This window comes from Rhipicephalus microplus, chromosome 2, assembly GCF_043290135.1.
Source record: "Rhipicephalus microplus isolate Deutch F79 chromosome 2, USDA_Rmic, whole genome shotgun sequence".
NCBI classification, from domain to species: Eukaryota; Metazoa; Arthropoda; class Arachnida; order Ixodida; family Ixodidae; genus Rhipicephalus; species Rhipicephalus microplus.
This window is the reverse complement of record NC_134701.1, coordinates 13,378,026-13,398,960: the sequence shown is the minus strand read 5'-3', so window position 1 is coordinate 13,398,960 and position 20,935 is coordinate 13,378,026. Positions and strand designations below refer to the sequence as shown.

Sequence of the window (20,935 nt, the reverse complement as noted above, 5' to 3'; positions counted from 1 at the left end):
ACAAAACATATGAATAATTATGCACTTAGTGGTTGAACGGTGCAGTAGGGGCTGGATTTCCTTATCACGTTCAACTTTTAAAGGTGAAGCTGAAAGGTTTCCCACTTTTGCAATGTCCATGAAACAGGACAAGACTATGTATACCTTGATTAGGCATAATTGATACCTGTGTTGTTAGATTGATCATGGAGCTGTTTAACATGATCTTCTCAACTTCCTACGTTTTTCGGGGTAAGCAAGTACATATCTGGCGAGCTGAGAGATTCACCGGACACTCTTGGGCCCCCCTTGACAGCTGGAGGTGGGCCAGGTGGGGGTGCTGAACGTGGGGATCCCGGTGCTGGTGGAACACCTGAATGAAAATGATTTATTTCAGATAGAAGGTGTTCAACATAAAGCTGTTACTGCAAAAGGAAACCACTATGGCAAAAAGGTAGCTTATTAGCAATCACTGCTTACATAGACCACGGGTTTCTCGAAACACGCATTGGGCACAAGAATGTCGCTTGCCAGAAAGATTCACCGGTAGGTCACACACTTATTTAAGTACAATGCAATGTTCATTGAAACAGGACAAGATTATACATAGCTTCATCATACATAAGTGATGCCCGTATTGTTAGATTTATGATGAAGCTCTTTACACAACCTTCTCAACTTCGCATGTTTTTTTAATGAGCCAGTAGAAATCTGACGAGATTAAGATTCACCCGGCGCTCCTTGACCCCCCATGACAGCTGGAGGTAGGCCAGATAGAGGTGGTGGATGTGGTGGTCCCGGTGCTGGTGGAACACCTGCGTGAATATCATTTATTTCAGGTGCAAGGTGCTCAACATAAAGCTGATATAGTGAAACGAAAAGTAGCATATGGCAAATAGGTAGCTGTTTAGCTATCATATATTGAGCACAAAACTGTCGCTTGACAGGAAACTTTAATAAGACATGCTTGGGCTGGTTGGGGAAAGGGAATAAACGTACTTGCAGAGCGAAATACTACCAGTAGCTACAGCGTAACTACGAAAAAAGAGAGAATGACGGAGAAGAGCGCTGACTTCAACTAAACTTTATTAGTGAGAACGCTGGATATAGATTTGCTACAAAAGCAGCACATCGTAGCGCAACCGCGCAACCTAGCGCGTCACGGCCAGACAAACGGTGTCTCGTTAGGTGGGTATAAAAGTACGCCTCAGAGCAAACTCGTAATTTATTGGGTCAAAGCCAGATACTCGATTTCTTTTTTAGTGAGTGCAACAGAAGGCATGCTGATACATAGATCACCCAGCATATGCATTTTATTAGCCTCAATGATCTCTCATGTTAGCTGCTGACGATGTTTCCTGACAACGATGGACTTTTCAAATTCCGGTCTGCAACCACAATCTCAAGAATGAATACCCAGGAGGCTTTGAATAGTTGAGTATACATGACATGTTCATCGCCTGGAACATCATGTTTCTCGTTGCCTACAAATGAGCTGCGATGAACCGCGGCGCCTTGAGGGCTCGAGAGATGTGCCACAGTGAAGAGCAGAAACCCGCTTGCCTTTGCCATGCCGGTGTTCCCGCTTGTTTTCTCACACGTGCTCTTGCCTGCCTTATCGTTCGCCACTACCAAGACACTGTCGACATGCCACTACCGAAGAAGTGGCAGGCAAACTCAAGCTTTCTGCCGATTACCTCCCCTTACACAACCGGAAGCCAGCACCTTAGCTTTCCAAATGACGTGAACCTTAGAACTCTTCCTTGCTCTGTAAAGGGCTTCACGCTGTAGTTGAGGATGATGGAGCAGAGGTTTTCAAAGTACTGGGTTTAGGGACAGGGAGGGAAAAACGAATTTCAAGTGGGTAGAAATACCTACAAAGAATTTAGTAATCTGATTGTGACTACAATAAAGGCACGAGTGAAATTAAATCTCCCACTGCAAAGTGAAGGTCCCTAAAGGGGCAAGGTGCGGGAGCGGGCTAGTTCGTATTCCATATCTCAAACAGCTGAATCGCCAATAAAGGTAACAACGAATTAGCTTCTTGTTACCCATTTTTGCGCTTCAGCTGTTTAAGGCTTAAAGAGGGCCTGCAATACTTTTTCAGCATGGTCAGAAAATGCTGCTGATCGGTAGTTAAGGCTCACAAAACGCGAGCAAAAACCACAGCGCAGCACGGGACCTGCAATTCACAATAAGTTATCAAATTCAGCTAAGAAGTGCTTTATCTTCCTTTGCCAAATGACGGAATATGCCCAAGAATCACACGTAGCAAGCCCATCTATCAGCCATTGGCTGATTCGAACATGCCACACTTGCTCGATATAGAAATTGACGTAGGATGCCGCTACTTGTCCATGCGTGCGTGGGCGATCCCACCAAAAAAGCCGCGCATTCAAAGAATAAAAGTGTAAAAAGTGCTCAAAGTCACGAGGTGCACGTGACGTTTTTCTGTGGTCCTGCCACCAATCTCTGCTTAGCTTTTATCGCTTAATTAGGGATTAGAGAACAGAAATGGCTATTGTAGCATGTGACAAAACTCCAGTCGCACTGGACGGATTCTTTAAATTTTTGCGGTGTTAAATTCGTGAGGCAATAAGCTGTTCCGGTGAGTTCATTTCAGGATTACTTGAAAAAGTGCTTCATGGCCCTTTTAACTTCAAAGGTTCAATGAAAAAAAGATAAACCCAACTTTTGTTCTAAAGTATTACGGCTAAGTCGTGTAGCTCCCGCCTGATTTAAAGGGTACAGCCATACTAATCCATCCATCTATCCATCTATCGGTCCTCACTTCACCGTGGGAGGGCACATCGCCTGGAACATCCACTTTCTCGTCGCCTACAAAAGAGCTGTGATCAACCGTGGCGCCTGTGGGCTCGACAGCGGTGCTACAGTGCAGAGCAGTAACCCGCTTACCTTTACCATGCAGGTTAGTAAACAATGTATTCTTTTCTCGAAAAAATCAAGTAAATATTTTTGCTGCAGCTACCGAGCCCACAATGCTGCTATTTTATTGTTGTCGAGTGTATTGACGTCATTCGTTTCTTGCTCATGCCATCCGGCAACATTGAGTCGAATGCAGGTCCTAACTGAGCCGCTATACACAAAGAATTTGATAAAATTCAGTTTCAGTCTCAGTTTTCAGTTTCAGTTTCACTTTCAGTTTTCAGTTTCAGTTTTATTGAGCATTTTCTTCACAGAGTTGCGGAAAGAGAACGCAAGGATAAAAGCGAAAAGCTGCTATGTTAGCAGCTTGACGAGGCTCCTACCCCTTTTCACTTGGTATTACAAATCCACAGGGCACAAACATGAAAAAACAATTTGATGTCGCTTTTCAAAACTTGAAGAAATTAGGAAATAAAAAGAAAGTGCACCAAAATTACATGTTTCAGGTTTACATAAAATAAGCAAACTACAAAGAGAGAGAAACAACAAATTAAACAAGAAAACAGCATATGGTCAATCATGAAACAATGCACACGTTGTAAAACGGCTAACAAAGTATTACAAAATGATTATACAAAGTTTACAACACTAGGTATGCGAAAAGCACAAATTTTGATGCACAAGGGAAACGCTGACAAGTGAAGTGTAGCATGTTTTAGTCGTAAAAAAAGCAACGAAAAAATGGTAAAGAAAGCAAACATCATAAGATGCCATGTTACACATGAGCACTATTATAGTGTGTTTCTTTTACATATAGTATTTCAGTCGGACAATTAGAAGAAGCTAAACTACACGCCGCCATTCTTGATGAGAGATATCAGCTGGTTGGTCGAAACTGATTTCAGAATCGAGTGACCTGAAAATTCAACTTGTAACCAAACATTAACTTATGGCCCACTTGAGGCAGTGGGTAAAGAATTTTGAGAAACACTTTCAGAATTTAGTTTTGCTTCTCACTGAAATAGACAACATTAAGTCCAATACTAACCATAGAGGTCGTCCAATATTGGAATTCGAGCCACGTTTTGACGACGCCGCAAATCAATATCGGCGAAACGTCTTGATACTTTATGGCCTTCCTGAGCCTAAGAAATCGCAAACTTAAAGCCAAAGCGAACAAGTGGTCATACAGCATTGTCGTGACCGCCTTGGCCTTACTATTAACCCCCAAAATCGAAAGAGTTCATCGCCTAGGCGATCATCCTCTCGAGCGTGGTCGCTCTGGTATTGTTAGGTTTTGCTTTTACAAGACGAACGAAGCTTTTTTTTTCAATTGCTCGAAAACTAAAGGGAACTAATTACAGTATTGCTGAAGACTTCTTCCCCTCTTCCAAAAACGCTCGTGAGCATTTCGTCTCTTTTGCCAGAGCTAAATATGCTCAATTTTCTGTATCTTTAAGGACACTTTCTATAGCCTGAAAAAGATATACTTATAATGAAGTCTCGCAAACGGTCAAATAATTACAGTAGCAATCAACAAGCTGTCGATAAAAAAAAACGCATCATAGCAAAGTTTCTCAAGCTAACCTTACAGTGTCTCTAATCTTTACCAATATTCGCAGCTTCTTGCCGAAACGTCAACTTTTGTCAAACGTCTTATCATCTACCAGCAATTTACTTATGCTGACTGAAACATAGCTACACAGCAACATCACTGACGCGGAAATTCTTGGCCACCTGCCTAACTTTATACTTTATCGCAAAGATCGCAATGATGGACGGGGGTGGAGTCATTTAGCGGTAAATAAGGAACCGTCGTTTCCAGCATTGTACATCAATTCAGATAATAAAATATTGTGGGCCATCTGCCGCGCGGTACCGCCAACTTCTGGGTGTCTACTATAGGCCACTCCAAAGTAAACCTGATTTTCCGCACAAACTGAACAACAATCTAAGCACACTAACAAGAGTGCACCCAAACGCAGACATCATTCTGACTCAACTCGTACACAAACCCACACGCACTACAGCTACTTGTTCCAACACCTTAGACTTGATCCTAACAAACAAACCAGACTTGGTTGCTTCCCTTAGTTACCTTCAAGGAATAAGTGATCATTCCATGTTACACTTTAATCTAAAGGCACGTGTTTCTTCTAACAAAAGTGTTAAAACCATCCGGGATTACTCTAGAGCAGACATCAGGTCAATAACAGAAGAAATGGAGCGATTCGTCGATGAATTCATGGCGAACATTGAAGAACTATCAATAGAAGAAAACTGGTCTACTTTTAGAAATAAACTTTTATATTTAGCTGACCGTTACGTTCCACAAAGAAATGTCCGCACAAATCTCCGTTCGCCTTGGTTCAATGCTACACTTCGACGTTTACGCAACAAAAAGAAGCGATTGTTTCGCTCTGCCAAGAGAGTAGATAGACCCAGCCGTTGGTCCGAATACCAAAACGCTAACGCCGAATACCTCCATGAAGTTGCTAATGCAAAAAATGCTTACTTTAACGTTACTCTTCCCTCTTATCTACACAACAATACACGAAAATTTTGGTCTCTTGTGAACGGTAACAAAAACAAGATAGTGCAATTAACACACTGTGGCGAACCTGTTCCAAATAATGAATGTTGCAAGCTTTTAAACGATGCATTTTGTTCAGTTTTTCTGCGAAGTTTTTCGTCTTTTGTTCCATCAGCCCCTAGCCATAATTTTTTTCCTATGGACTATATTGTAATAGATTGAGTAGGAGTTAGAAAACTGATCAACAACTTGAATATGTCTTCTTCTGCGGGTCCTGATGCCATAAATTCCAAAATATCAAAATGTACAGAGTTGTACTTATCACTAATTCTTTCGAAGATTTTTCATCAGTCTTTGCAGTGTTCATCCCTACCTGGCGACTGGAAAAAGGGCAAGGTGGTTCCGGTTCACAAATCAGGTAACACTAATTCACCGGAGAACTACCGTCCCATTTCATTGACAAGCATTCCATGTAAAATGTTAGAGCACATAATATATTCACATTTAGTTAGTTTTCTCGAAAAAAAATTCCTTTTTCAACAACTGTCAACATGGCTTCAGGAAGATGGTGTCATGCGACACCCAGCTTTTGTCCTTTACTAACGACCTGTTTGTTAACGCTGATCAAGGTTTCGATACTGACTGCATTTTTCTAGATTTTGCGAAAGCATTTGACACTGTATCTCACGACTTACTAATTCTGAAGCTTACCAAACTCAACATTGAACCTAATGTTCTCTCTTGGATTAAAGACTTTTTTTCTAACCGAACCCAGTACGTATCCGCTAATGACTGTTTATCCCCCTCTTGTGCTGTAACGTCTGGCGTACCTCAAGGGTCAGTACTGGGGCCGTTGCTCTTTCTTATTTACATTAACGATCTGCCCGCCTGCATCACTTTTTCAACCATTAAACTCTTTGCTGATGATTGTGTATTGTATCTGAAAATTTCTACCCCAGCTGACACCTTGAAACTTGAAACCGATCTTAACAACCTATTCGAGTGGTGCAATAAATGGCTCATGCGTCTTAACGTGTCCAAATGCAAATACATGCGAATTTCGCGTCGTGATAATACTGCTAACACGTGCACGTATAGTCTTCATGCCGCTTCTTTATCACACGTCGATTCATATAAATACCTCGGTCTTCATATCACAAATAATCTGTCTTGGCAGATGCATGTTGACTATGTAACTAACAACTCTAACCGCATGCTCGGATATTAACGTCGCAATTTTTCATCTGCACCTTCATCACTAAAGCTAACTCTTTACAAAACGCTAGTACGTCCGAAATTAGAATACGCATGCGCCATCTGGGATCCTTCCAAACATACTCTAATCCTCGCCCTCGAATCGATTCAAAACCGCGCAGCTCGTTTTGTATTTTCTAACTACTCCCGCCATTCTAGCGTAACTGCAATGAAGATGTCGCTAAACTTGCCTGATCTGTCGTTGCGTCGTAAATGTTCTCGGCTTTCACTTTTTCACAAAATATTTCATCACAACCCCATTTTAAAAGAACAGCTTTTCACAAACCCCTCCTACATTTCATCCCGTTTGGATCATGGTTTAAAAGTTGGTGTGCAATCTAGTCGAACTAATCTTTATTATGACTCTTTCATTCCACGAACAAGCAGGGACCGGAACCACCTTCCCGCCGCCATCGCCTCCATCACAGATGTAAATAACTTCAAGGTCATCACCCACCAAGAAGTGCTTTGAATGTATTGTTGCGCGTTTTAGTTGTGAAACCCCACTCCTTTCTGTAATGCCCTCGGGCCCTGAAAGTAAATAAATGAAAATAAATGAAATGAAAAACGCAGACATCATTCTGTTCGGCGATCTGAATTATCCTCACATTGACTGGCATAACCATACAACTTCAGCAAATAGCCGTGAAGCAACTAACTTTGTTGATGTGAGTCTCAACTTCAACCTCTCGCAGGTGATAACTGATCCAACACATATCGCATAGAGCTATCAAACATACTATACGTGGTATCAACCAACCACCCAGATTGTATGACATCTATAACATACTTCAGGAAAATAAGTGATCACAAGGTTGTTTATGCCACTTTTAAATTTGCCCCACTAGTATGTGAAACCTATACGAAAATAATTCGACTTTATGATAAGATTAATTATGAAGCTATCAACAGTGAAAAAACCCAATTTATTCCAGGTATTGGACATGCAATTAAGTAATTATTCTGTATAAGAAGACTGGTTACTTTACAAGGGCAAAGTGCTAGAAATAAGTGATAAGTATATTCCTGTATGCAGTTTCCGTGCTAATAAAAACAAAGCCTCGGTCAACAAACCACTAGAGTGACTAGAAAAGAAGAAAAAAAAACATACTTTTGAGCTGCTAAACAGCGCAAAAACTTGTTTCTGAGGGATAGGTATTACTGAGCTGAAACCGAATACCTCGCGGCAATACAGACTGCTAAGTACAAGTCTTATCGCGGTGACCTTCTCTGCATGCTAACACAAATTGGAAAACAATTTTCGCGTGTGATTAACCCTGAACACAAACATACGATAGCACTTTCTATTGACAAAAATGATGTTATAAGTAATGAGGAATGTGCCGACGTATTGAACACCACCTTCGCAAACGTATTAACTAATGATCATGTCATGCCTCCAATTGTACTAAGATCAAAGTGCATTACCAGTGAACTATATCAATGCCTCAGAGTGTTTTTTTCCACTGATGGCACATTATCTCGCATAGAGAATCTCAAATTGACACAATCAGCTGGCTTTGATGAAATCAGTTTCAAGTTTTACTAAAGGCCAAAAACATCTCGGCTGCTTTCATGCATCTTTTTTTTTTAGTCTATTTCTACAAGTCACTTACCCAATGATTAAAAAGTGCGAAAGGTCATTCCCATCCATCAATCTGGCAGTAAGCAGTTATCATTGAATTATTGTTCAATATTATTAATAAGTACACCCCGTAAAATCATCCATCATGTCATTTATTCACAAATCATGACCTTCCTTGATTTGGATGATTTTTTTCATCCTTCACAGCATGGTTTTCGCAAGGTCCTATTCTGTGAAACTCAACTAGCTAACTTTCTTCATGATCTTCACCTAAACCTTATAAACTGTAACCAACAAACTCATGCAATGTTTTCGGAATTCACGAAAGCGTTTGGTAAAGTGTCTCATAAGCTTCTGTTTTTTAAACTTTATAAAGCTTAATTATTACCCCTTGTGTTCTTAATTGGATTGCGGATTTTCTAAGCGACCGCTCACCGCCAGTTTTTGTTAGTCAGTGTGTTTCTAACTCTCGTCCAGTAACCTGCAGAGCTCCTCAAAGATCGATTTTAGGCCCTCTATCGTTCCTAATAATCATATGACTTACCTTTACGCGTTTAATGTCCCATTTAAATGTTCGCTGATGACTGCGTCATTTATCGTACTATCACTAATCCATCTGAGCAGCAAACATTCAACATAGTCTTGAATTTCTTATAGCATTGCGGGATCAGAAGCTCATGACCTTCAACCCGACTAAATGCAAATCATTATCTTTTTAAATGCGAAGGATTTTTAGCGAACCTCGGTGACTTTGAGCGTATCTATCTATCTATCTATCTATCTATCTATCTATCTATCTATCTATCTATCTATCTATCTATCTATCTATCTATCTATCTATCTATCTATCCGCCTACGACTTTTAGCTCTCCTGGCCGCTTCGATATTTGAATCAATATCAAACTTGGTATGGCCAAACATGATTGTATGAAGAACAGATTTGACCAGGCATAACATAAAAATCATGATATTTGTGTCAAAAATGTCATTATTTACAGTCCGTGGTCCTGCAGCTCTCGCGATGGTTTCGCTCGCATGACATGTTTCAAAAATGGTAGGGTATGGGATCACTGCATGACAAACACAAGTGACAGAACCTAACATGAAAATCATGACATGCGTGTCATGTAACAACTTGACTATATGCCACGCTCATGATGCACTCGCGGCCGTTTCGCTAGCGTCACACATACCAAATTGGGTATTACGGCAGGTGAATGTATGCCGAAGGTATGTGACTGGTGCAAACATGATAATCATGAGATGCGTGTCATGTAACAACATGACTACATGTCACACTCATGACGGGCTCGCAGCCGTTCCGCTAGCGTCACATATGCCAAATTTGGTATTACGTGACGCCAATAGATGATGAAGGTATGTGACTGGTACAAACATAATAATCATGAGTTGCGTGTCATGTGAGAACATGATTACATGCCACAGTCAAGGCACCAATACATTTCAACAAGACGCGGTGCGCGTGCCCGCTGGCGTTCATTTTGTCGCGTCACGCGAGTGTTGTCACGCCTGGAGCCGATCCTGCCATATACTCGCAGGCACGCGCCGCGCTGCGTTGCTTTGACGCATGTGCGTTTCAGCGTGTCCGGCGTCTCTTCGCCATGAAAAGAGACCCCGTATCTGCATGTCAATCTGCAAATGTTGTCGAAAGACGATAGTCTTGCGTACGCTGTAGCGAAACAACATTTCGGGGGGGGGGGGGGGGGGACTATTCGGTTTGACACCCGCTGGCTACGCCCCTAGCATGGGGGTCATTCAGCGTCAGCGTCGTCGTCGGTGCATGCCCGGTGCATAATCGATGTACCGGCGGTCATCTTTTATTGGTGGTGGCGTATAAACCAAATTTACAAGTATAAAAAGCTATCATATTTTTGCCCGCGTCTTGATGATTAGCTGAAAAACAGGGTTTATTTAGCACTATAAATGCTGCGAAGACAGCGAGAGACCTACTAGACGTCAGAGAACTGGCAAACATTTGTAAATAGTTTGTTTAGCAGCGTACATAATGAAAATATAAAAAAAGGTGTGGGGTGGGATTAAGGGGTCAAGTCATGTACTGTATATGACTTATCTCAAGTCATGTACAGTGCAATAATTATTTTTTGGGTTTCACATGCCGTAACACCGGTATGAAAATCAGGCATGTCAAAGCGGACGGCCCCAGATGTTTGGACCATGGTTTATTAAGGTGCGCGAACACCACTTAACTTCCATCTTATAATGCGAGTGCCACGGCCGGGACCGAATGTGTGTATATCGGGTCACCATAAAAGCACCGTGCCACCCAATACGTGGCTATGCTGAATGCATGTTTATTCTACAAAGATCATTTTTCATTAAAACAATAGGAAACGTATACAATCGTGACCACTTTCTTCCTTTTTCTCACTTGATATGCTTCAATCAGGTACTTCACGCCCTTCGAAGCTGCGTACGATTAAAAGCGAACGAGCAATCACTTATTCTGAAAGTCAAGCCTTTTCTCCCCGATATGAAGGATCTGTCATGTTCAATCGGCGCCCCGACTGTCCTATGCCAACTTCAACACAAGAAAATTGTATGCGATACATGCATGCCATTTGTGATTCATTCAGTGAATCTAGTGGCATGGCAAGTAGTGGGAATGCTCGTGATTTCTGGTTTTCAATGATTTCACTAAATCTTGAAAGCTTGCATGTTACTAAGAAAGTGGCAACTTTTCACGCTAATGAAAATTGTTCACTTTCACTCGCCCGTTGATCTCTCTTTTGGTAGCACCCAACATACTATGTTCCCTCCTTTTTTCTATTTAGCTTCGGCTCAACACTGCATCCTTCCCATGTGCCACCTAATCCCCTGCATTATGTTGTAAATATTATCAAATGTATATAAAGGGTACGTCTCGTATTAATGTTTACACAAGGACTTCTTAGGCTAAGCGTAACAAGCCCACTTGGTTCCCTGTGATGACGCATTTTACCTTGTAAGAGTGCTTAAAATCTAAGCTAGTTCATGACATGAAATTGTAAGCTAGTTCATGACTTGAAAAAAGACGTGTGGCAACAAAAAAGCACCGGGACAAAGTAAAGACCCCCTTTTTTAATTAAAATACTTCGAAACTACCTAACTTACAAAAAATCGTCAACGAACATGCAGAATGTGTATGCGAAATGTATGTCAGTTCGTGAGTCACTTTGTCGCCATATTTTTCGTCCCAAGATTTTTATCTGTTCCCAGATAAAAATCTTGTTCAATGATTGCTTCTCTGGTACTTTTAAGAAATGTCGCGCCTAATATTGGTAATACACGTAAAATACGAAACAAAAATGCGGGTCCAATGTGATGTACGCAGCGTTATCATATACCAGCACGTTGCAACAAGCGATGATGATAATGAAAGCTTTATTTCGTTGCTGGATGCAGAGAAGAAGCAGGGAAGACGCCGCTCCTCCCGGCTAGCCCCACGTAGGCAACGCCAAGCTGAGCTTGGCGGTCCCTACTACAGTCCCTACGCATGGGCTTGTAATAGTGCAATGGTGACTGCCCGGCGCCCTACTCAAGCCAAAATGTGGGAGAGGGAATACCCATTTCGACACACAGAAGTGTTACGTTATCTTGTTGAACCTGAGTAAAGGTTCACCTCGACGTACGCGGACTGCGGAGGCAGCGTGGTCTTCTGAAGTAGTCGTCCACACATTGAAAATAAGACAAACGCCTTTCTCAAACCACATGCCCACAACTGACACGCCGGGGAAGGCGGGGGGGGGGGGCGGACCCAAACCAGGATTCGCTCGCAGGATTTCAAGCTGGACGGTTGTGCCCTCGCGATCTCCGACATCAGCGTAGCTCCCGCCGACTGGTTCGCCCTCCGCGGTCTCCTGACGCCGTGCAGCTCTCGCATTGTGGCACCCCGCCCTTGGACTGCTTCGACCGGATCCCCACTTTCCTATCTCCTTCTTTTTCTCTCGTTGGCTGTCTTCTTCTGCGTCTATTTTCCTTCTATTCTTTTTATCCCTCCTTCTCCCCACCCCTATAAGGCACTGCGCCGTGTCGCCTGAAGGCAGACAGAAATTAGGTGCTTTTTTTCCTCTTCATTCTAACCACTACCACCAGCCAAACCATTCTCGGAAGCACAGCTTTGCTCCCAACGGGGAAGAACGAGCATTTTTCTGTCGGTAAACTCTACCCCCCTCTCTCCTCGTTAAGTAGCCGGCTCGACGGAGGGAGAATCATTATTGCGAGAGCATGTTTTTTCGCTCAAGTGCCAGTGTGGACAAGTATGGAGGAGTCAAAGTCATGTGCGAGACGGATACGCGGCAGGTTCCGGCACTGTTTTCGGAAGAAATTACCGCAGCGGGCAGCCAGTGACCAAGTGTGTTCATATTGGACTCGCTCGCCTTATATAAGGCTTTCTGTTGACTGCTCTACGTCTGAGGAAATTTTGGTTCTCCTTTTACTGCGCATTTGATATTGCCCATTCTTTTTAGAGGTGAAGCTTGATGCACTGATCGCGCGTCCCGTCAAAAGTGTATCTAGCCACCTCTTGTTAGGTCCTGAAGCGGTCGTTAGAGGGTAGTATTTGTCTTCGCCGTGGTTAAAATCTTTGCAGCAGTTATTTATTTGTACGGCTTTTTCGGGGGTCAGTCACCAGGTACTTAGTTCGTGCGTGAGTGTGAGTTTGATCTTTGTTTTTTTTGTTTTTTTTCTTTTGCCACCCCTTGGGGGAGGTGCACGTACATTGAACACGTAAACTTTGGTAGTAGAGCTTAGAGTTTCTCTTTTTCGTAGGGCAGGGCTCGAGTTTTGTAATTATCGAATGAGACAAGTCATAGGGACTATCGGTGTCAGGAAGACATGGTTAAAAAGACTACAAAGTGTTCAGGATGTGGGGTGGGTTTGAAAGTGCACCCAAGTGCTGAAGCTGATGGAGAAGAGGCTGGCGCAAAGTGTAGGCAATGTGAGGTAGAGGAAAAAATGGACAAAATGATGGTTGCCCAGAGTGAACTGCTGATGAGACTCACTGAGCTCGAGACTGTGTTGGCGACAGAGCAAGAGAAAACGAGGGCAATGGGAGAAAGGCTGAAGTCCGCCGAGGAAGTACTAGCCAAACTGAACAGGGGAATGGCCTACGGAGAGAGCAGTAGGGAACCGGCCACCAGAACGACCGAGAAGAAAGAGCAAGCAAGTTTGTAAAAAAACAGGTGCAGCCGGTTCATTTGTCGCCAGGCCCAGTTTCAGCGAAGTAGTGGTGGGGTTGAGAAGGGACAAAGCAGCCGGCCTCAAAGGTGCAAGTAACTCCCAGGTGCAGGACGCTCCAGCTGAAACGTCACAGCATGTGATAATTGGCGGGGACTCGAATTTAAATCAATGCACCGAAGCCATCAAAGAGAGGGTAAAAGGTGACAAGAGGGATGCAGTAGGGGCGTTCCCAGGACGCAAGCTGGAAACAGTCATGAGGCAAGCGAGCGCAAAACTCAAAACTACAGCTGATAGACGAAACCTCGTGATAATTTCAGGTGGTTTAAACGATGCTTTCAATGAAGCTATAGTAGGACCAGCAACCACACTGGCGAAAGGCGTCAATGCCATGCGCGCCACTTTTCCTCAGGTACAGGTATACAATGATATGCACGATACCGGAGGTACCGGTGCGTGATAGCAACCTGCAAAATGCGGTTGTCAGCGCAAACCAAAATATATGGCGGATGAGTCTATAAAAAGGCTTTGAGGTGGTGGAAATAAACAGAGAAGTGCATAAGTAGGGTGGTTTTCAACGAGACAGTATTCACTTCGATGGGCGGCTAGGTCTTGAGGTAGGTTGGCGACTTGCAGGACGCGCAGTAGCTCTTTTGGGGGGCAAGTGGGCCCTTCAGGGTGCAGGATAGCTAGTAACGAAGAAAACGACCAGGGAGACTTTTTGACAATTGGTATCGACAGATACGATTCCAAAGTGGCACCAGTATCTAAGTTATGTAGAGTCCGGGGCAGAAATAGACGTAGCCACGATCGCCGAGCCAATTCAGACATAGATTACATTAACATGCAGGGTGGTAAGAACAGGCTAAAGTGGGAAGGGATAGAAGAACAGCTAACGGAGGAGAGGACGATAGTATACCGTTTTGTAGAAACACATCTCAGGTACATAAAACAACCTCTTAACAATCCGGACTACGCGTGGGAATATTGTATTAGAACAGAAGCAGCAGAAAGAGGGGTGGCATTAGGGCATTTATTCATAAAAGTACAGACTGGCAAAGGGTCATGCAGGAGTCCAAGGAACATTTATGGCTAAAAGGGAAAGTAGCAAGGCAAATGACACTCCTTGGTTTCGTGTACTTGTGGACGAGAGCAAAGGCCAGAGAGGAAAACCAGGCAATGGTAGAGTGTATATCAAAGGACATTCAGAAGTTAAGAGAAGAGCGCGAGATAATTAAACAACGAGATATGAATGCGCACATAAAAAGATATAGATGGGTATACCGAACCGTCAGGCAAAATAAAATGATCATGATTATGTGTGAAAGGCTTGATTTGATCATTTTCAACGGTACCGAGCAGGGTGAAGGGCAAAAAACATGGGAGGTAGGATGGCTGCAGTCGACGATAGATTACACACGGATGTCACATAGGGTGTATAATAAGCTCAGGGAAATGCACATAGATGAAGGTGGCTCCAGAAGTCTGGGTAGTGATCAGAAACGTATCAAGCTATGTTTTGGAAGAGCAGTAAAAGTGGGAAGGAGAGAAAATGAGCAACTAAAGGAAAATTTTTATTCTGAAAGGCAAATTGAAATAGCCTCTAAAATTGAGAAAGTAATCAATGAGGATCATAAAACAGTGTGGACATACACGAATTTATTTAGACTGTTTGAGCTAGAGCTTGCTAAAGCACGTGACAAGTCACCCCGGAAAAGAAGACACAAACCAAAACGTTGGTGGGATGAGGAAGTTAAAAGAGCCATAGCAAAACGCCAGGAAGGCTCTAGGGAACACAGATATGCTACACAGCGGGGCGAACCGACAGATGATGTTGAAAGAAAATGGGAAATCTTCCTAAGCTGTAGAAGGGTTGCATTCCTTCTGATCAATGAAAAGATTAGAAAAAGGGAGCTTAGTGGCTGGCAGAAGTATATAAAAAAGATAGAAAGGCAGCTGCGAAATTTGGGAACGATCTAAACTTCTTAGAAAATGTGACGAGCCTAGAGCAGAAGTTTATAACTACAGCTCAAGATGCTAGGCTAGAAGGGGACGAAGCTATTGAATATATAAGAACAAGGGTGACGGGAAAATTTCAACAAAGAAGTGCTTTATGCACCACAATAGACAAGGATCAATCAAGTGGCGCAATGGCTCTATTTTCACAACGAGAGTGGGAAAGACTGAGAAAAGAGGTTCGAAGTAGTACATCCCGAGGCCCAGATGACATTCCAAATATGCTGATGAAGACATTAGGTCTGAAGTCTAAGCAGGCTTTGAGAGAGGTAGTGAGCAAAATATTAATCGATGGTGAAGTTCCCAATGGATGGAAATTTAGCACTATGAGCATGATCTATAGAGGAAAAGAGGACAAAGCTGACATCAACAACTACCGTCCTCTAAAAGTGACGTCATTGGTCTAAAAACTGGCGATGCGGATTACCATGGAAAGTCTGCAGGCATGCATAGAGTATGAGGGGGTACTGGGGGAACTGCAGAATGGGTTTCGGAAACACAGGAGGTTAGAAGACAATCTGTTCTCACTGACGCAGTGCATCGAAACAGCAGAAAAGGAACACAGGCCTCTGTGGCTAGCCTTTTTGGATGTCAAGGGAGCGTACGATAGCGTGGTTCAAGAGTAATTGTGGGGAATATTGGACACACTAGGCATCGAACATGTAGTCACTAATCTTTTAAAGGATATCTATAAAGGTAAGAAGGTAGTTATAAAGGGGGGAAAACGGGTATCCAAGCCTGCAGAGGTAAAACGGGGGCTTCGGCGGGGGTGTCCCCTGTCACCCTTATTATTCATGACGTACCTACAAGGATTAGAGGCCAAATTAGAGAGAAGTGGACTGGGTTTCAACCTTTATTTCGTCAAACAAGTAAAACTCATTGAACAGGCACTACCAGCATTCATGTACAAAAGATGATATAGTGCTAATGGCCGACAACAAGGAAGATTGCATAGATTGGTGGACATGTGCGATAATGAGGGAGATACATTAGATTTCAGATTCAGTAAACAAAAATCAGCAGTCATAATTTTTTTTGACAATGAGGTAGTGAGCTTATAATAAAGGAGGTCGCGCTAGAGATAAAAGATAAATACAAATATCTGGGCGTATGGATAAGCAATGGGGCCGAGTACCTAAGGGAACACGAAATATACGTGATGAATGAAGGTAACAGGAATGCAGCGGTAATGAAAAACAGGGCACTGTAGAATTACAATAGGTATGATGTTGTGAGAGGAATAAGGAAAAGGGTCATGGTCCCTGGTCTGACGTTCGGTCATGCGGTCTTCTGTAAGACATTCAAAGTTCGATCAAGATTAGAAATGAAGCAACGTGAAATAGGTTGGCTTGCCTTCTGTGCTTACGTGAATACACCAAAACAGGGATTACAAGTTGACATGGGATGGACATCATTTGAGGACAGGGAAGCTAGCAGTAAGAGAAAATTTGAGAAGCGATTGAGAGAAATGGGGGAGGGGCATTGGACTAGGAAGGTATTCAGCTACTTGTACTTGAAGAATGTTGATACAAAATGTAGGAAGCGAACCAGAAGATCGACTGGTAAATACTTAGAAAACAGCTGGGGTCAAACCAAAAAGAATTATTGGTTAAGAAGAAGGTGAAGGAAGCTGAGACCGATATGTGGAGAATCGGCATGATTAAGAAGTCAGTACTAGAGATCTATCAACCTTTTAAGCAGGAAATTGCCAAGGAAAAGATCTATGATAATACTCGATGTAGTTCTCTATTGTTTGAGGCCAAGACAGAAGTACTGCGAACAAAGACATTTCGGGCCAAATACGAAGGGTAGACATGGTATGCAGTGCGTGTGGAGAGAAAGAAAACTGCCGAACACTTGATAATGTTTTGTAAAGGGCTTCACCCTGTCGCTCAAGATGATGGCGCAGAGTTTTTCTAAGCACTAGGGTTTAAGGACAGGGAGGGCAAAATAGACTTTAAGCGGGTAGAATTGACTAGAAGGAGGTTGTCTGATTGGTGGCTAAAGTGAAGGCACGGGTGAAAATTAAACCCCTCACTGCAAGTACGAACCCTCAACCTCACTATTCGAAGAAAAAAAATAAATATAGTTTTTGGTTCAATAACTATTACGGATTGGTGGCGCCAGCCACCGCCCGAACTAAAGGGTATAGCCATATCCGTCCGTCCATCCGTCCGTCCATCCATCTATCCATCCATCCATCCCTCCATCCATCCATCCATACATCCATCCATGCATCCATCCATCCATCCATCCATCCATCCATCCATCCATCCATCCATCCATCCATCCATCCATGCATCTATCTATCCATGCATCTATCTATCTATCCATCGATCCATCCATTCATCCACCCATCCAGCCGGCGGCTCGCGCTCGGAGACGGAACCCCGATGTGCGGGCACGCGAGGCAGAAGCGTGACGTAAAGCTGCGTGGCAGGGCCGACAAAATATCGATGTACGAGCTCGGGAGATCGAAGCGGCGCGTCAGCGGCGTCAGGCCGCACGAGGAGCTCCCGAATATATGATTTCATTTCATGTTACTATACCCCACAGGGCCAGAGGCATTACAGAGGAGGAGTGGTAGCAACACTTTGACACAAAAAAGGCAGGAAAGAAAAAAGGAACAAGAAATAAAATAAAACAAAAAGTACTCCAAAACGCTTATGTAATAAAGGAGCATAGTGTGAGCTTATAGTGAGTTTAGAAAAAGCCTATGTGTACAATATCAGGTACGAAATTACGAAAGTGTTCATGATGAAAAATGTTCATAGCTACCACGGTAAGGCCATTCCAATAACGAGAGGCTCGTGACAGAAATGAATGGTAAAAGTGCGCAGTATTACGTGAAGTGAGTCCGACTTTATGACGATTGTCTGTGCGATGGGATACATAAGATGGCTCAAGGATAAGTCGATCGCGTAGTGCAGGGGTGTGGTACATTTTATGAAACAAGGCGATGCGTGACACCTTTTAGCGCGACAATAATGACGGGAGGGAAAGGTGTGATTTCTAGAAGTTATACTGGTGGATCGGCTGATAATTAGAATGAATGAAACGTGCGGAGTTATTCTGAACTATTTCTAGAGCAAAAATTCTGTAAGCTTTTGTGTGGGATCCCAGGATGGTGTAGCATACTCCCGTTTTGATCGAATTAGTGTTTTATAGAGGAGGAGTTTCGAGGAAGGAGGAACATGATAAAAAGTTCGACGAAGGTAACCTAACATGCGATTAGCTTTCTTAATTAAGTGCGCACTATGAGTAGACCAGTTGAGGTACTTATAGAAGTGATCCTAAATTATTGTTATCAGTGTAGTAAAGTGGTGGGCAGGGGAGATTTTATAGAAACACGCATGACTTCACAATTATTAATATTTAGCTGCATTAACCATTCGTTGCACAAATTAGCAACTAAACTAAGATCGGATCTTAGTGTAGTTGCTAAGTGTAGTTGCTAACGTAGGATCTTGCAAATCCTAGACGAGTGTCCCGGTGATGGTCGGAGCTGCACCGCCAAGTGGGTCTCTATCGACAGGTTCACAGTAAAAATGTTTACACCCAGAAGGGTGTAAATAAGCTTGTCTTATGGACGACATCCTAAGGGTGTTAATTCAGCACCTTCTAAAAAGGGTGCTTTTCCATGCACCCTTAGAATAGGGTGTACATGTAAAAAACTGTAGGTGTTACAAAAACACCCTTAAAGAAGGGTGCCTTCAATGTCCTTCTCTTTTTTAACACCCACTGAAGATGGTGCGAGAAGGGTGCACAAGAATGTTGAGTGCCCATGGCAGGGGTGCCAGTATTCTTTTAGACTGCACTAATAGATGTCAGCATGCACTGATTACACACTACTTCAAGAAAGTGGTCCTGATTATCAATGGTGCGCCACCTGTCGAGCTCCATTCATTGCGTGTGGGCAAAAATATAAACACGTCCAACCGTGTATGAACTTCTGCCGGATCTATATATACTTCACAGTATATGCATAATGCGTGTTACAGAAAACTATGCCTTGCTGGCCTTGCATATTGCATTTATTTAATATGCAAATAAAACTTATAAACTTTTCTTTTGCCACACAACTTTGTCACCAGATGTGTAACAAGTTCACGTATACGTACACTACACACGCAACACCTCAAATGCTTATTATAATTTTTCAGTTTCACTTTATTGACAATTCTTTGAAACATTCAATTACACTGGTTTCAGTTTAGTATACTGCTTCAACTACAGAGAGACTACAAATGAAATACATGCTAATATATCCCTATAATTCTTCCAAGTATCTACAATCCCAGTGGTTTCCAATTTATTACTCCTTCATGTACACAATCGGTTAATATGAATGAAATACAGGCAAATACATACTTATAAGTCTTTGAAATATATACAATCCCCATGATTTCACTATATACGCCTTCATGTACACAATCGTTCCCAAGAAGTGATGCACACAAAAATATATACCGATAGTGTTTTTAAATGTACACAATCACAGTGGTTTAAGCTTTGTATTCCTGGATGTATAACAATTGGTTATGAGAAATGATGTACATGCAAACATATATGGATTTCGCACATATAACTTTAGCAAATACCTAATAGACCAATACAATGATCAGAAAAAGCATAAGCTAAAAAACAAAAAACTGAGTCAGGACAAACAAAAAACAAAAGAGCTAATGTATAATTAGGGTTAATGACACAGCTGGGTCATTTTATGCCAAATGTCCCAGCCATTTTGGCGACCGTCTCAAGTGTATTCGGAAAACTCGTGCTGCATTCGAAATAGTGAACTTCTAGAATATTTAGGAGAGGAAAAGTATTTGGTCACGTGGCTGCCTTCTCAACTTCCCGGAATGCCGTCTAGGTGTTGTATGTGAAAAGTTTATTTTTAAAGCACCGCTCCTTCTTTCTATACGAAACTCGGTCTACGTGTTAAGTAACAAGAGTTTAATTTGGGCGAGTTGGTTCTTCGTGGTTGTGTGCTAGTCACAGCGCGACAACTTCAGGAAGAGACAGAAAGAACAGGAAAGAGCACCCACTGTCAACTGAATTGAATGAATGTGCTACGAGCGCCTTTATACGGAGTACAAGAACAGTGCTCATGCGCGACGACACGTGTGACCACTACAAAATAATCTTAACTGAGAAAAGAATACTCCCACTCGGAAAGGATAAGTGAACGTGCAGTGATGCACTGATCATTGGTCTTCCTGATAAAAAATACTTCTACAAACTTTAAATTGGCAATTAGTATACCTATTCTCGTGACGAATGGTGCAGGATTGACTATTCCTGTTTCTGTTTAGTACACACACTTTTGAAAGCTTGCTAGGGGTGGAAAACAACACGCTAATATCATATCTGCTGGCTATTTTTTAATTGTGAGACATGTTATGTGGTATAACATGCAAAGGTTTTGGTCATTCTGTTTTTTTGTTTGTCCTGTCTTCTTTAACTTAACTTTCTGCAGGAGGGTT

General features: G+C 42.6%; 1 protein-coding gene across 1 annotated transcript in view; it reads right to left on the bottom strand.

The window, feature by feature from the left end:
- Window positions 1-699: 699 nt before the first annotated feature.
- The window catches only part of LOC142784487 (uncharacterized), a 443,154-nt gene continuing 422,918 nt past the window's right edge, over window positions 700-20,935 (bottom strand). Inside the window, exon 14 of the mRNA XM_075882881.1 lies at window positions 700-794. Coding sequence (XP_075738996.1) covers window positions 700-794 — 95 coding nt within the window. The remainder of the gene's footprint in view (window positions 795-20,935) is intronic.